Source organism: Mercenaria mercenaria, chromosome 8, assembly GCF_021730395.1.
Source record: "Mercenaria mercenaria strain notata chromosome 8, MADL_Memer_1, whole genome shotgun sequence".
Lineage (NCBI taxonomy): Eukaryota > Metazoa > Mollusca > Bivalvia > Venerida > Veneridae > Mercenaria > Mercenaria mercenaria.
Window position 1 is genome coordinate 28,489,356 of NC_069368.1, and position 18,682 is coordinate 28,508,037.

The 18,682-nt window shown below is 34.9% G+C and overlaps 1 protein-coding gene across 2 annotated transcripts in view; it reads left to right on the forward strand.

The window, feature by feature from the left end:
* The first annotated feature begins 355 nt into the window (after positions 1-355).
* Positions 356-18,682, forward strand: part of LOC123566663 (uncharacterized) — a 30,868-nt gene continuing 12,541 nt past the window's right edge. Inside the window, exons 1-7 of one of the 2 annotated variants that reach the window (XM_053549627.1) lie at positions 356-620; positions 3,935-4,045; positions 11,564-11,620; positions 11,985-12,044; positions 13,560-13,625; positions 13,899-13,984; positions 15,359-15,444. In XM_053549627.1, the coding sequence (XP_053405602.1) occupies positions 548-620; positions 3,935-4,045; positions 11,564-11,620; positions 11,985-12,044; positions 13,560-13,625; positions 13,899-13,984; positions 15,359-15,444 (539 nt within the window). In that variant the 5' untranslated portion in view covers positions 356-547. The remainder of the gene's footprint in view (positions 621-3,934; positions 4,046-11,563; positions 11,621-11,984; positions 12,045-13,559; positions 13,626-13,898; positions 13,985-15,358; positions 15,445-18,682) is intronic. The other variant, XM_053549626.1, reaches the window with a different exon arrangement.

The following is an 18,682-nucleotide window of genomic DNA, read 5'->3' on the forward strand; positions in this document are numbered from 1 at the left end:
ATCTTAAATTGCCATATTCACACATGTTTATGTAAATATATGTATATTCACTGTTCTTTAGGCCAGTATTTTTTATTTTTAGTTTTACCGACCCTCCTGTCCTGAAAGTTAGGAATTATTTAAGTTATTATTAAAGTGGAAAAAAAAGTAAGATTAAAAAAAACAACTCAGTCTCAAAAAATGATGCACATGCACACAGTGATCATAAATAAGTAACAAAGTTGTGTTGGGGTTATGTTTTATATTTATTGATGTACACCATTTTAAAAAAACTGGACTCACTTGGCATGATGCTGTACATTTGAATTTTAGAAATACTAAGATATTATGATATATGTATTTATAAGTATGTGCCCATGCAGGTATAAATAATTCCTTGCATTGCAAATTTAATTGCCAGATACCTTTTTTGTTTGTTTATTTAGCACCATATGTTAAAGTCAAATTCGTGGATGATGGTCAGGTGGAAGTCTATGATTCTGCCTTACTGTATGGTGAAATTATACATCCAGAGACAGATGATTCAATTAAATTTAAAGACTTGTATATGGGTCAGGAAGTTGCTGCACGGTGGCGAAACACAAATCACTATTTAGCTACAGTTATAGAGCTATTTACAGGTTTGAACCAATTTAATTCATTCAACAATTAACATTTGCACCAGCTAGGGCATTTGATTGAATTTAATAATGTCAGATATTGTTGTTGGTACATGTACTGTACTGAAATGAGAATATAATTTTATGTTCAATTGTATTATTTTTTCGGTTAGTATGTATACATTTTGTCGTAAATAGTTTTGTTAGCTCTATGTGCAGTATAATTAACATTAAATGTTTGAGGGGAGCATAGATTTCTCCGACATCAAAGTTGCAGTATCAATAAGATATCATAACAACTTTTGTCAAATGTTCTTGAGCAAATGCCTTGATTACTGGCAAATTTGAGTCTTATTACTGTGAAGATAAATGCCTGTGTTTACAGTCTGAAGCTTAATGGTTACTTGAAAGTATACATATTAATGGCATTTCACTGAAACTTCACGAAATGATAGAGGTTACTGTATTGATGGAAAGTGCAATGTCAAGGATCGAACCATTATTTAATGATCTCCTTTTGTTAAATTTTCTTCTTAATTTTTTTTTTAAATTTAATTTTTCTTTTGTTTCTAATACATTTTTCCTCATATTGATACAAGCACATGCATTGGGGACCAAGCATCGTTTGGTTTTACCAGTTCCTTGTTAATCAAGATCTGCACAGTTATTAGACAATTGTTTACTAATTCAGTTTACATAGCACTTATCAGTAATAACTGTTTATACTCTGATGCAGCATGATGTTTACTTCTTCCTAGTAAATCCTACTTGGATGTAAATCCTACTTGGATAAGTAAACCTTTCTCAGCATGCATGTATTGCACAAGCAAAACTTTTCTCGTGAGAAAAATTATTAAGCCAGTTTAAGATATCGTTTAGTTGATAATCATGTTTGAGAATGTGCTTAATGTAAGTAAATAGTAAATGGTTTTGTTCATATCTTACTGATAGGTCTCAGTGGTTCATCATCAATAAGGTTCAATCAGCTTCAGGAAAGGTTACTTCTGGTGTGCCTCAGTGGAGTATACTTTGCCCCCAGTTGTTTTTATGCTATGTCAACGACATAACTTCTTGTGTTGAATCTGATATTAATTGTTTTCACATAAAGATCCAAGTGTTATCTCGGATAAATTTGGCAAGGTCATGGAAAATTGTTCAACGTGGCTTGTTGACAATAAGCTGTCTTTGCACTTGGGCAAAACAGAATGTATGTTATTTGGGTCAGTTCAAAAACTGAAAAAGGTCAATTCGTTCTAGGTAGTCTGCAAAGGTCGTGTTATTCCTGGGCTTCTCAAAAAAAGTGTCAAGTATCTGGGTGTGGTACTTGACCAGTCTCTCTTTGGTGATCAAATAGTTCAGTCTTGAACAAGGTCAATGGTTGAGTGAAGTTCTTTAATAATATATCGCCATTGTAACAATTTCAGCATTCAAACTAAGAAAACACTGGTTAATGCTCTGATTCAATGTCATTTCGACTATTCATGTTCATCTTGGTATTCTGATATATAATTTATATAATTTTAGGGACCCCATTGTAAATAAGTGATTAAGTTTACTTTAATGGGCCATCCCAGGCTATAAGATAAGATTTGCATATGATTAGTCATTAATATCATATTCTTAGAATAATTGTCTTTTATATTGAATACGTAACTATATGTTTATGTGATGTATGATTTTTTTATACGCCCGTTTGAAAAACGGGACGTATTATGGGAACGCCCCTGGCGGGCGGGCGGGCGGCGTCCAGAGACCTTGTCCGGAGCATATCTTCTACATGCATGAAGGGATTTTGATGAAACTTGGCACAGTTGTTCACCATCATGAGACTGAGTGTCATGCGCAAGAACCAGGTCCCTAGGTCTAAGGTCAAGGTCACACTTAGAGGTCAAAGGTCAAATTCAGGAATGACTTTGTCCGGAGCATATCTTCTTCATGCATAGACGGATTTTGATGAAAGTTGGCACAATTGTTCATCATCATGAGAAGGAGTGTCATGAGCAAGAACCAGGTCCCTAGGTCTAAGGTCAAGGTCACACTTAGAGGTCAAAGGATACAAGAATGAAAACTTTGTCCGGAGCATTTCTTCTTCATGCATAGAGGGATTTTGATATAACTTGGCACAAATGTTCACCACCATGAGGCGGAGTGTCATGCGCAAGAACCAGGTCTCTAGGTCTAAGGTCAAGGTCACACTTAGAGGTCAAAGGATACAAGAATGAAAACCTTGTCCAGAGCATGTCTTCTTCATGCATTGAGGGATTTTGATATAACTTGGCATAAATGTTCACCACCACGAGACGTAGTGTCATGCGCAAGAACCAGGTCCCTAGGTCTAAGGTCAAGGTCACACTTAGAGGCCAAAGGTCAGATACAAGAATGACTTTGTCCGAAGCATTTCTTCTTCATGCATGGAGGGATTTTGATGTAACTTGACACAATTATACACCATCATGAGACGAAGTGTCATGCGCAGTTCCCTTCTTTCGAATTACTTCCCTTTGTTGTTACTATAAATAGCTTATATTGTAACTTTTTCATTACTAGTCATAGGGAAAAATCGAGACCACTTTTCTGTAGTACAATATGAATGCTACATCCAATTTTGAAGTGTATTTTGACCAGTCTCTACCTGGTAAAGATTTTTGTGAGGACTTATAATTTTTTTTTTGATTTTTTTTTTTTTTTTTTTTTTAAGATTAACTTCCCTTAGTTGTTACTATAAATAACTTATATTGTAACTTTTTTATAATTGACCGTAGGGAAAAACCAAGACCACTTTTCTGTGGTACAACATAGATGTTACTTTCCAATTTTAGGTGTATTTTAAGGTATCTCTACCTGGTAAGGAGTTTTTTTGTGGACTTAGAAAAACAAAACACTTAGTTATTACTAAACAACCACAAAGTTAAAATTCCATTTGCAAATACAGGTGCTAGAGTAAAGAAATTTGCTGTGACGGGCGTATATTGTGACATTCTTGCACTCTTGTTTTATTATGATACTGTGTTCTTATGGTCTTATAACCTGAATAAATTGATTTTAGTGTATGTCCAAGGCATCTGCTTACAAAAACGCACAGCACCTAAACCTTTAAACAGCCTTTTCTCGAAAACTCGAAAAATGCAGATAGCACTTAGAGGTCGATAAACATGTATGGACATACTCTGATGTAAAATTACTATTATGTTACATTGTAGTAAACATGCATGATTTGTATAAGGTGAGAAAAGGGGAATACTTCAGTTGAAAGTAATCACAATTATAGACCCTTAGATATAATTTTCTTTTCTTTTTGTAGGTACCCTATAATTGTATATATGTGTATATTTTAGGAGAGACAACAAGCTTAAGCAAAGCAGATAAAGACGTGAAACAAAATGAAAGAGATTCAGAGCCGACAAACATAAAGTCCGTGCCTGCAGATGTAGAGGAAACAATAAATGGTAAAAGAATATTCTAATAAATTTATATTGATTTAAATAGTGTTTCAACTTTTGACATATTCTACAAAAGATGGAAATGATTTATATGAGTCACCTACTTATTTCACAGGAGGTGATTTGTTTGCTCTCTGTGCATCCTAAGTAAGTATCCTGTGGTGGGATTACTCAAAACATTTCTAATCAAGATTATGAAACTTGTTATATAGATAGAGGGCAAGATTATGAAACTTGTTATATAGATAGAGGGCAATAATGAGATTATGCACATCCTTTTTTTTTCTTCTGACAAAAATTGCAGTTGCTGTGACAAAAGATTTAGTGATTAGCACTTAATTCTGGATCCTGCGATACCGTATAGCAGGCTAATTCTGCAGGCTGTTATTTCTGCTTATTCTGCATGTCAAGGCTGTCACACTAAAATAAATTCCACCCATTTAAACAAAAGCAGAATTTTTTGACGCAGAAATAAACTTTGATATTTCCCTTTATATAATGGTCCTTTATCTTTATCTCACAATTTTTTCATGTGCTGTCAAGTTATTCACACTGTGTCAGTTTTAGTTGATTGTTTTTGTTGTTGTATCAATCTTTTGTCCACTAATAAATGATTTTACAAGTGTATATCACAAAACTCCATAGGTTTATGAAAAGTTTGACAAATGCTATATAAATTTGGCAAAATAAAAACTAGCATTTTGCAGTATGACTATCGATATGCATTTGAGTCATTATAATTATGAAGTAGTAAATGTGGTGGCTACTTCCTATGCGCAGAATTTTCTTCAGGTTTATGCAAACTTTAAAAGTTATTTCATGCTTTTCTTGAAGGACCCAGAAGTAAAAGACGCAGAAAAAAAACTACATGTCGAGGGCTCAGCGCAAGACTATTCTAACTTGATTTTCAGAAATTATTCAGGAAGTGAAAAAAATTGCGTTGTATTTTTGGATTTGGCCATAGAAATTGTCTTTTATCATCTGTATATCTTAAAAGGCTAAATTAATACCAAACACTTTTCAGTTTTTCAATTAATTCATTTATTTTGATTTTATACACATTTTTAAACATAGCATAGTTTTGCACCAAAAACATACACTACTTAAGCTGATTTTTTATGCAAGACTATTCTATCTCAAGTTAGAATAGTTTTGCATAAAAAAAATGTTGAAACCAAATTATTTTGTAGTGCAGAATTATTCTAACTCCAGTTTGAATACTTCTGCAATATATTTTAAGTCATGCAGACTCTTGTCTTATGAGTAAAATAATAAATTTAAGCAGTCCAATAGGAAAAGTGGAACCTGGAGCCCCCGACACCCATGTTTTATAATAAATTTAAGAACTATAACAGTTCCAATTTATATGACTTTAGTTACAAATTCTGCTTATTTTTTACTTCTGACCAAGTTGTCTCCCACTCCCCCCCCCCCCCCCCCCCCCCCCCCCCCCCCCCCCACACACACACACACACACCACTTGAGCATTCTAGCAAGCAAAATAACAGAATATTATTCACAAGTGTTAAGATTTTACAAATAACTGAGGCCACTAAAAAAAATTCTTGCAAATATATCCCTACTCACAATAGAAAATTAAGTACCAAGCTAAATTAGTAAAAGTTATAAAATGACTGCTGATTGGAGGTGACCATTAGTACAGGTTATTACCATTAGTACAGGTTAGACCTTACAACATATTAGTAGCAAAATGTGCATTTTCTTACAATTTTAACATAATTTAAACTTACATAATAGCATTTCATTCAATAATTGGTAAAATTTTGCATGATAAAGCAATTCCACAAATACATTAAACACAACAAACTAGGTGTCTTTTAATATACATTTCATGCATTTACCTTTTCATTTGAAAAAAAACAAAAAACAAATGGAGTTGTCCATACGACAGTCAGTGCTCGACTATTCGAATTAGGGTAAGTAGAATAGTTAGATTTATAATTCTTTAAATAGTTGAGCTAAAAAAAACAACAAACTATTCAAACTTTAAAAATTTAACACTAACAGATTACTGTTAAGAGAAAAGACTGTCTGAAAAGCAACATTCATTGCACAGATCAAAATTAAACATTTTCATTTTGTGCACTTTTATCACGATAGTTCTCAAATAGTCAAGCTAAAAAACAACAAACTATTCAAACTTTAAAAATGTAACACTAAGTGTTAACAGAAAAGACTGTCTGAAATGTAAAGTGCACCGAAAAGCAACATTCATTGCACAGATCAAAACACTTTCTAGAAACAGTTTTAAACATTTTCATTTAGTGCACTTTTGTCATGAGGAAGAAGCAGATAGAACAAGTGATGGACTTTTGGTATAATACCGCTCCTGCAAAGGGATAGCAAATCATGGTATTTCTGCCAAGAAATATTTGGCTGATCTGCATTCAACCTGTCTAAAGCTATGTTATTGGGGTTTTCAGTAACATTTACTCTGCGCAAACGATGGGCCAGATTAAGGAAATGGACAAGTCCATCATAGTCATACTGTATCGTAACAGTATTTGGATCATTGATATTTAAAGAAAACCTTCTCACTTCAGACCAGTAAACCTTCTCTCTGTCTGTGTCAAGGTCAAAATTTTTCAAAGCTCTTGCTGTTTGTTTAAAGTTGAAAAAATTTGAAATATCCATCTCTTTAACTTTATATGGATTTTTAGGCCTTGCTGTTCTTATGATGGCTGCCCACTGAGATGTAGTGTACACTGAGACATGACGGCTCGCTGTTTCAATTGCAGCATGCACTGCATCGTTTTCATTAAAGGTGTGGCCCTTTTCAAGGTACTTATGTTCAACTGAAGTGAGATTGAATTTTTGCAGAGCATACCAAAGCATGGAGATGTAATATTTATTTTTGTTTTGTGATCCACAGTTATCTGAAAAAAATACAAAGTTCTTTTTACCCTTTTCTGCCATGTCTTGAATATAACTAAATACACAATTTGAAATATCGCATGCACCCCTTCCAGACACAGACTCGTTCCAAACGTAACAGTGCGCTTCACTTGTCCCCAGATTATAGATACTAAAGTTAAAAGTATTTAATCTACGCTTGTAAAATAGGGCAGACTCGAAGCCTTTCGGTGTGGTCAAAACTTCTTGTAAGTCAAAACATGAAGCAATATAACTATCATGCTGGTTCGACTTGGCTTTCAGTTTGTCTTTCTCCTTATGTTCCCTAGCAGCAATCTTATTTTTCAAATGACTCTCGTACTCACATTTCTCTTTCTCAGTAAACGAAGCTGAATTATTTCTGTATGAACTACATACATCACATTGGTCTTTAACTGGCTTGAAAAATGCAAGATTGAAATTGTGATCAAACACTGACCTATACACAGACATTGTAACTGGCTGTATGCTGTCTTTAGCACACTTTTCACAATAGAGATTATACATTTTTGGAACAGAAAGGTCAGGACTTAGATACATTTTTTTGGAGTCCTTTCTACAGTAGTGGCTTGGTATGGTAGGAAAGGAAGCTATATGACTTTTAATGTAATTCACTTTATCTTCAGGGGTTCTGTTGGGTTTTGTATGGTGCTTCCCTCTTTTATCAGATGCACACACACCAGGAAGCGAATCTACAGATTTTTTCAGGGCTGTCTGCACCATTTGGCCAGTTATGTTTAAAGTGTGCAGAAAAAATGTTTTACAAACTCTGATTGGAGTTTCATTACAGGGCAGTGTATACTTAAATGAATATGAACGACGACTTTGTCCTGATACAGTTTTATGTGCTTTTTGTTTTGGTTCGGAGTGCTTTAGTATAAACTGTCTTTGCTGAGTGATATCACCTAAACCCCAGAATTTGTGGAATATATCTTCTCTAACATCTCTGCTTATGAAAGAATGACATTTAAACCTACAAGTCACCCCACACCCAGGTTTTACATATTTTGCAGGTTTTTCAGTTCCCTTTTCATTTACAAATTCTCTCCCTGTACTTCTATACCTTTTTAATACTGACCTCTTCCATTTTTCAGGATTGCGTGTACGCTTTCTACCCCTATATTCTAACCCATGATCCCTACTGCTCAAATTACTATCAACAGAACTATCTCCTGTTACATTACTATCTATCATATCATTGTCTACTATACTACATGTACTGCCCATGGTGTCATCACAAACTAATGTGTGACTTCCATTCATCACATTATCAGTACTAACTAGTCTTTCACTGCTTCTTATGCAATCTCCCATACCGTCAGCTGTCTCTCTACCAGAAGCACCTACTAAACCTTCTACACCCTGTTCATCAATATCAGCCTCAACACCTTCCACAGTATTACGAATACAATCATTCATATCAAAATTACCGTTACTTCCTGAAATTTGACTGTCAACAAACAGACCATCAGAAACTCCCCCCACATCCTGTACAGATTCACCACCTTCAGATCTTTCTATCTCACCATTTCTAACCACCATATTGTCACAATCTATTTCAACATCGTTACATGCAGTATTATTAATATCAACATTTTCAGTGACACCTCCATTTACCACAATATCATCACTTGCAGAAACATTTCTACCTACAATATTACCATCACCCACAATATCTCTCTTGATATGCATTCTATCAATGACATTAGTTTTTGATACAACTTTAGGTGTACTTGTTCTGTTTCTCAAAGTTTTATTTGCAACACGTTTTTTTACTTTTCTTAACCTCTTTTTCTTTAACTTGGGTGCATTTTCATCTGATAGAGTCATTTCTGAATCTGACATCTCATTCTGAAGAAGTTTTCTTTCATCAGAAGTGAACTTGTACTCACTTCCAGAGCTACAAATATCAGAAACTGAGTCACAGAAGTCATCAGTTTCAAAAACGACTTTATCAGTATCAGATTTTGCAAACTTTGTCCTCAGAACGGATAGCGGAACATTGTCACTAGAATCTGACTCATTGCTGCTTGTTTCAACTTCAACTGAATTAATACTATCTAGAATTTCTTGTGCCATGTAAAGTTTACAGGAAATTTCACCTTCATTTTGATCTGAGAAGCCACTGAACTCACTACTGGCAGATGAGTCATAGTTTTTGGTATCTTGTGATATACAAAAGTTTGCTGAATCCAAAGTCACATGTGTGACCTCAAAAAGTATTTCTTGCGGCTCTTTAAAAAGGCTTCCACACAAGTTTTTCACAAATGAACATAGCTGCTGTAAATTGTCATGCCTTGTAACAACTACAGTTCCATCAGTATGTGACACGCCACTGCTACTTCTACTGTGAGAGTCAAAGACCCAGTAATCTTGAAATTTCATAATTGCAACTGTGTAACAGTCAACAGTGAGAAAGGCAAATTTTTCCATGACACCAAGTGCATCCTCTATACACTGGAATGGACCATTAGATTTCTCAATACCCACTGAACCACTACATGTATTGACAACTTTGATACAGTTTCCATCAATATCATTCGGCAATTCAGATATTAGCAGATATTTGTCCAGGGCTATTTTACTGTATAGAGTATCACCAACTTCAAGAATGTGGTCTATGTCATCTGATTTCCATAACACAGGAGACTTTTCATTTGCAAGAATCATAGCTGTAACACTATTTGCCACACACTGCCGTCCAGCCCCATGGTACCGGGTATGCGCTTGATGGTATGTACCTTGTACAGACAGCATAATGACCTGAAAAAGTAATTTGATTTATTTGAGCTCTTTGAAGTTAGTGAAACAGGGTTAAACCATTTTTCAACAGTAGTGACACAGTCTTATGTTTATTAAACCTTAAAGTGTTGAAACGAGTGCTGAAAAATGGCATTAAACCCAAAACAAACAAACATTATAAATATGTACTTAAAAGCAAGGTCCTGTGGATCTGGAACAGTTGTACAGTTTCAAGATTTGTGCCTCTTGGTAACGTTTGTTTGCACATTATTTTAAATACATGTACAACATTTTGAATTGGTCACTTTGTCACGGTACTTTATCATTATCAAAAATCAAAATCGGAAAAAAATACATTGAAACAGGTCACAAAAAAAATATGATCGGTCAATAACTCAGTATAGAACATGATTTTCCTGACAAGTGGTTTCAAATCAGAAAAAGTATGCCCATGGGCAGAATGTCCAGCCCTCCAGCTGTCTTAAGTGTGACCTCAACCTTATAGACCTATGGACCTGGTTCTTGTGCATGACACTCTGTCTTAAAATGGTGTACATTCATGTCAATTTACATAAAAATCCCACCATGCATGATGAAAAAATGCTCTGGATAAACTTCAGTTTGACATTTGACCTCCAGCTGTGACCTTGACCTTTAAGATAGGAACATGGGCTTTGCCCAGGACATTCCTTCTCATTGAGGTAAATATAAACAAGATTGGTCCATGCATGCAAAAGTTATGGTCCAGACAAAATAAGACGGACGCATGCCTACATACGGACACTCGCACATACACCAACCTGCCAAAAGTGACGACTAAGTTGAGCTCACCGCAAGGGGGCTCAACAATAATGGTCAGATCTTTTATGAGAACTGTGCGAAAATGTCTAGACAAGGCTTAACATACATAAAGTAAGCTATAATTAAAAGGCTTTCATCATTTCACTCTATAAGGGACTCTGTTTCTAAAATATTTCATCTCTTTATAAAGACTTAGTGCCAATGAATAGTAAAAAATATCATGATTCATAAACTAGGACCTTTTTAAAAAGAAAACTGTGATACTTACATTTAAATTTCTTGGAGTATAGTCTTCCGCTCTGCTTTATAAAAGATGGCTAACCCAAAAAAATCATAATCTGGCAGACATTTTCAGAGAATACAATGGAATCATAAGTGCCAAAAGAGCTATGACATCATAAACTCATATGATGACATCATCAACAATAGTTAGAATAGTCTTGCATAACACATATCAAAGTTACAGTTACATTATCTTTTTGCAAAACTATTCTAACTCGAGTTAGAATAGTTTTGCATTAAGGTGAGACCTGTAACGATATAAAACTGTATTGCAAAACTAATCTAACTTGAGTTAGAATAGTTTTGCACAAAATAACTTATACCTGGAAATAGAATATATTTTTGGTATTTGAAAAAAAATAAAAAAAATATTGGAATATAACCACAATAACTGACAGAATTATGTAATTCCAGATTTTGTAACAGAAAATGTGAAATAACCATTTTCTGTAAAATACCTAGTTAGAATAGTCTTGCGCTGAGCCCTCGATGTGTAGGCTCATTTTAGGACAAAACCGTGGAATTATTTACCTGCAGAATCAGCCCAGTATACAATTACTGAATAAGATTCCAGGCTTTTATGAAACATTGTATGTTAAAAATTGATAGGGGGCAACAAGGATATGTTAATTACTCAATCTGTAGGTAATCTGTCAAGAAATTCTGGATCTGATTAAAACTGCATACAAAGATTGAAAAAAAATCATATGTTAATTAGCCAGACATATCTCCACAGATTTAAATGAGATTTTTAAATGCATTTGTATTTTTAATCTGTACATATAGGTGAAAAGTCAAAAGGAAAGGCCGGTCCATTAAAAAAGGCACAGAAACCTGCAAAAGGTAAGTTTGGTGGATAAAATTAATTTTCCATCAACATTTAGCATTAGTAGTACCATTAATTAGTACTGACAAAGTCATCATGACCCTCTTGTTTTCAATTAATTATATGTACCATGCAGTGTTTGGTATATACTGTTATGTTGGCTAATATTATAGTATAGTTTCAGTATTGTAGCTCTGAGAGATAGAATTGTAACTTATGCACTTCCGGTTTTAGAATCAATATATTTCAATATTAAATTGTGCAGTTACTAAATGCATCAAGGAGTGTGGGGGAGGGGGGGAGCATTTCGTGTCCTACCAGCTATTTTTACATATAGGGCACTGTTAACTGTTGTGTTATAAATGCAAGCATTTATTTCAGTGATAGAGAAGAAGAAAAATAAGAAGACAAAAAATAAGAAGCCAGTGACAAATGAAGATGGTAATGATTTCATATATTAATGATTCTATAATTTACTAGACTCTCTCAATTTATAGGGTTGGTAGGAGATACTATCGAGTATTCACTTCAAAAAGTACACATACAGTATATTACTATTCCGAGAAAGTGCTTGTAATGTAATCTGTATCTAAATGAAATTAAATGTGAACTTTGGTTAAAATTTTAGCTTAGAAAAAAAAACATTATTAGTTAGATGTATCCCAGTAGGCATTTGACGTCGGTTAGACGTCGTATAGACGTCCGACCCCGACGTCAGATTAACGTTGGATTTTGGTTGGATTTGCAAACCGTTTAGACGTCGGATCCCGACGTTGGCTAGACGTCGCAATCCAACCATTTTCCAACCAAACTCTAACCACTTTCCAACCAAAATCTGACCAAATTTTCAACAGAATTTGCAATCAAACAAGTAATCAACACATGTATTTAATCATCTTTATTTCACATGATAGCGACATAAGTCTAATGTCATAAATTCAAAAAAGGTAATCCAGTAATTGAAACTTTCAAGTTTAGTCATGTCTGCATGATTCTTCAACTCCGTTAAAATTCCCGTCTGAAATGTATAAAATTTGACAGTTTCATCATTTCATAAAATTTGAAAACTTATACAAGTATGCTAGAGCTATTACTAAAGAACATAATTGCTACGTGCAAAACAAACACGTTTTATTTTAAATTCTAAAAGAAATCTCTATAACCTCATAAAATGTAATGAAGTTTTATGTTAAACGCAATTGATTTTTAAAGTAATAAACATAATGCATCACACTAAAAAGAATAACTATTAAACTAAGTACAATTTTCAAAAATCTGCTACTCACGTTGCGGATCCCTTTGTGTAAAGTATTTATAAACTTGCTCTATCTTATCCCACAAAATATCAAATTACCGGAAGACTTGTGTAAACCGATGCAGGCTTATCTCGCAAAGGCATGACTAATAAACAAGATGTGTAGAAGAAGATCCTTAGGTGAATTTAGAATAATTTATACGTGTGTATAGAATGCAATTTTTTCCTGAACAGTTTTAAACTGGTAAAAAAGAAATCCGTTTCCGAAAATAGACAATCTCATGCGATTTTGAAACATAATTAATGATAATGTTTGATGTACGAATGACCTATTATTTATAAGCGCATGTTCAGGCATAACTATCTTTAAACTATACTAGCAAAATTACACCAGTTAATTTCATAAATGAAAACATTTAAACAGACTTTCCAACCAACCTAATTCCAACGTCTCCTAGACGTCTAAGTCTGACGTCTATTAGACGTCGTGGTTATGACGTTGGTTAGACGTTGGATTCAGGTCGCCGACGTTGCAACCAAAATCCAACGTCTAACCAACGTCGGTACGACGTCAGGTGTTTACTGGGATCATTGTGCTTTCTGACCCCCTCCACCATCAATATTTCTGGAACAGCTTATTCAAAAATGAAAAGTATAGCAGGTGTATTATTTTCTCACCAACTGAGCATGCTTTATTGTAGGAGGAAGTGACGACAGTTCTGAAGAAATCAATGTAATAGAGGTGGATGTGAAAAAAAAGAAAAAAGGTATAAAATTTTGATTATCTGTTTTTCTTTTGTCAACTTTAAGGCACATTTTTTACAGTATTTCAGTTATAAATACCACCACTGATTTACACTAAATCCTGTAGTAAAATTTCTCAAGACAACTTAAGGAGATTTACACAATTTGGATGTCAAAACACTAGTTTAAAAAATGAGAATGGGATTGTATTTCAGTAAATGACAAAATATAGATATCTGTTTCTTATACCAAAATCTGTTTTGTGCTAGCTGCTATGTAAATTTTTCATTTGACAGAAATTGAAGCAGAAAAGAAAAAGAACAAGGAAGCAGTAATGGCAGCCAGTCAACAAGTTGCAGCTTCATTATTTTCCAAGAAAACGGTAGTTACTGCCAATGTAGATTCAATTAATGCCTATTCCTTTGAACAGCAGTCTGCATGCCCTACCACCTCATCTGCCTTTCCTCAAAACACATCTACTTCTTCAAGCACTGAAACCCTATCACCTTCACTGTCTCATTCTGCAACCAAAGAGAGTCACAAAATGGCAGCTGAACTGTCTGGCTATGAAGCCCCAAAACCCTCTGCCTCCCCAAAACCCTCTTCCTCTGAAATTCCATTTCCACATATTGCCACACCCCTTTCCAGTTCTACAACCCAAGAAACGATCACTTCATCAGCTTCCGTGAATGCACCCTTCCACTATTCACAACAGGCATGTAGCACAAACTTCCCACTTTCCTACCCTTTTGCTCAGGGAATGCAATATCCTTCATATCCTCTCTACCCTCAACCTTTATACTCTCAACCTATATATAGGCCATACTGGAATCAACCATACACTAGCGCTTTTTCTAGGACGTCTGACTACACTGAGGATAATCAGTGTCCGGATAGAGAAGGAGTTCTTGGTAACAACCAGTCAGCTGGTCAACTTCTTGACATCAGTAGCAACTGCTCTTTGAATGAGTCAGAATTTATGACACGTTCAATAAATGTTATTGATGGAGAAGTTGATATGGCAAGGTCATCAACACCAAGATCTCCTTCACCGGTTGAAACCAGTTTGGCCACTACTTCAGACCTGTCAGGCATGCCTAACTCCTCCCCTACAGGCAGCAAAGTGGCCCCAACAATAGGTTGCTTTGATTGCGATCTTAAAGATCAAATTATTAAAGACCTAAGGGCTGAAATTTATCAGCTGAAACAGACATTGAATGGTAAGGGTTTTGTATATTTTGTAAAGCCTGGAAGAGTGACCTCCATAATGAAATTAACATAGAGTATATTAAGTTATCTCGACAGATATACCAGCTTTGTGGGTCATTTTCCACATGGTATATAACGATTTGGTTTCAAATTTCAATATGAAAATACCAATAAATTTGACTAGGGATCGAGATTTTCACTCGTACAGTTCTAAAATTGATGTATTGTTCTTTATTCTTTCAAGCATCCGAACACCAGATACATTATTTGAAGACCAGCCTCCATAGTCAAGTCTTCGAATCACTGTAACCTTTCGTTGGCGGAGGGCCATGGGTTCGAGTCCTACTACCGACTGTGTCCCTTTATATGAGAAAGTTAACACTTTCTTACTATGGATTGGGGTCTAGTCCTGGTACTTCCGAAGAACAATGGTTAGGTAAACTGTCAGCCTCGTATGACTTGACTGTTAGCCGTTCAACTAATAAAAAAGCAACCAAAAAATATGCATATATTATATGTAGAATAACAGTATTTTCTGTTTTTGCAGAGTCTGCTAAGGTTCCAAATACTGCCCAGCAGAGAAAAAGGAAGTATCAACCAAAAACAAGACCAGATGTACAAATGGCAGATTATGTATGTATAATCAAGTTTGTGTTTTATTATGTGACCGGCTAATGGTACTTTGCGGAACGGAACGGAACAAGTTAAGAGGCACCCCACGGGGTATAATCAAAATGTAAAAAACAATGCTTTCAAACTAATCTGACCACCATCTCTGATAAAAAATAACCTATCGCATCCGATTCATTGTCCTGGTTAGTCGCATGTTAGTGACAAATGAAGACTGTTCTTCTTTTCACTTACAGTTTAATTGTAGCTGTATCAATATAATTGTAACTCTATGTACTATCTAAAAAAATTTTAAACTGAGAATGTGTGTCAATGCTTGCAAAACGTATGAGCTGCAGATTAAGCAGTGCACGAAACTAGTCAGTTGGTTGTCTGTGGTACAAGCTGAAATCACATCAAGTAAAATATTTCTTGTTCCGTTCCGTTCCGCAAAATACCATTACCTATATAGCTATTGGTACTTTGCGGAACGGAACGGAACCAAGTCAGGAATAAAGCTCAGCTGGATGCAATGTAGAAATGACTAATCCGAATATGTTATAAACATCACCAGAAGTTCAGTCGTAATGTGTCAGATGTAATCATTACTTAAAGATTACAGAAAGAAATTTCTTCTTTTCACTTACAGATTGTAGGTGCATACTTGTTACTCGTATTCTATGTACTATTTACAAAATTACAGACTGAGAACTGGTGCCAATGCTTGCAAAACTTATTTGTTGCAGAAGCAGTGCTTGAAACTAGTCAGTTGGTTGTCTGCGGTACAAGCTGAAATCATATCAAGTAAAGTATTTCTTGTTCTGTTCCGTTCCGCAAAATACCATTACCTATATAGCTAATGGTACTTTGCGGAACGGAACGGAACCAAGTTAGGAATAAAGCTCAGCTGCATCTAATGTAAAACATGACTTATCTGAATATGTTATAACCATCACCAGAAGTTCAATCGTAATGTGTCAGATGTAATCATTACTTGAAGATCACAGAAAGAAAATTCTTTTTTTCACTTACGGATTGTAGGTGTATACTTGTTACTCTGATTCTATATACTATCTACAAAATTAGAAACTGAGAATGGGTGACAATGCTTGCAAAACGTATTTGTTGCAGTAGCAATGCTTGAAACTAGTCAGTTGGTCGTCTGTGGTACAAGCTGGAATCACATCAAGCAAAATATTTCTTGTTCCGTTCCGCAAAGTACCATTACCTATATAGCTAATGGTACTTTGCGGAACGGAACAGAACCAAGTCAGGAATAAAGCTCAGCTGCATCTAATGTAGAACTAACTAGTCTGAATATGTTATAAGCATCACCAGAAGTTAAATCATAATAGTGTGTCAGATGTAATCATTACTTGAAGATTACAGCAAGATCATTCTTTTTTTCACTTAAATATTGTAAGTGTATACTTGTTACTCTGATTCTATGTACTATCTACAAATTTAGAAACTGAGAATGTGTGCCAATGCTTGCAAAATGCATTTGTTGAAGAATCAGTGCATGAAACTAGTCAGTTGGTTGTCTGTGGTGCAAGCTGAAATCACATCAAGTAAAATATTTCTTGTTCCGTTCCGTTCCGCAAAATACCATTACCTATATAGCTAATGGTACTTTGCGGAACGGAACGGAACCAAGTCAGAAATAAAGCTCAGCTGCATCTAATGTAGAAATGACTTATCTGAATATGTTATAAACATCAACAGAAGTTAAATCATAATTTGTCAGATGTAATCATTACTTGACGATTACAGCAAGACCATCCTTCTTTTCACTTACAGGTAGGTGCATACTTGTTACTCTGATTCTATGTACTATCTACAAATTTAGAAACTGAGAATGTGTGCCAATGACTGCAAAACGCATTTGTTGCAGAATCAGTGCATGAAACTAGTCAGTTGGTCGTCTGTGGTGCAAGCTGAAATCACATCAAGTAAAATATTTCTTGTTCCGTTCCGTTCCGCAAAATACCATTACCTATATAGCTAATGGTACTTTGCGGAACGGAAGGGAACCAAGTCAGTAATAAAGCTCAGCTGCATCTAATGTAGAACTGACTTTGAGTCTGAATATGTTATAAACATCAACAGAAGTTAAATCATAATGTGTCAGATGTAATCCTTACTTGGCGATTACAGCAAGATCATTCTTTTTTTTCCCTTACAGATTGTAGGTGTATACTTGTTACTCTGATTCTATTTACTATCTACAAAATTAGAAACTGAGAATGGGTGCCAATGCTTGCGAAACGTATTTGTTGCAGAAGCAGTGCTTGAAACTAGTCAGTTGGTCGTCTGTGGTACAAGCTGAAATCACATCAAGCAAAATATGTCTTGTTCCGTTCCGTTCCGCAAAATACCATTACCTATATAGCTAATTGTACTTTGCGGAACGGAACGGAACCAAGTCAGGAATAAAGCTCAGCTGCATCTAATGTAGAACTGACTAGTCTGAATATGTTATAAACATCAACAGAAATTAAATCATAATGTGTCAGATGTAATCCTTACTTGAAAATTACAATAAGATCATTCTTCTTTTCACTTACATACTGTAGGTGTATACTTGTTACTCTGATTCTATGTACTATTTACAAAATTAGAAACTGAGAATGGGTGCCAATGCTTGCAAAACGTATTTGCTGCAGAAGCAGTGCTTGAAACTAGTCTGTTGGTTGTCTGTGGTACAAGCTGAAATCACATCAAGTAAAATATTTCTTGTTCCGTTCCGTTCCGCAAAATACCATTACCTATATAGCTAATATGGTACTTTGCGGAACGAAACGGAACCAAGTTAGGAATAAAGCTCAGCTGCATCTATTGTAGAACTGACTAATCTTAATATGTTATAAACATCAACAGAAGTGAAATCATACTGTGTCAGATGTAATCATTACTTGAAGATTACAGCAAAATCATTCTTCTTTTCACTTACAGATTGTAAGTATATACTTGTTACTCGGATTCTATGTACTATCTACAAATTTAGAAACTGAGAATGTGTGCCAATGCTTGCAAAACGCATTTGTTGCAGAATCAGTGCATGAAACTAGTCAGTTGGTTGTCTGTGGTGCAAGCTGAAATCACATCAAGTAAAATATTTCTTGTTCCGTTTCGTTCCGCAAAATACCATTACCTATAAAGCTCAGCTGCATCTAATGTAGAAATGACTAATCTGAATATGTTATAAACATCACCAGAAGTTCAATCATAATGTGTGAGATTTAATCATTACTTGAATATT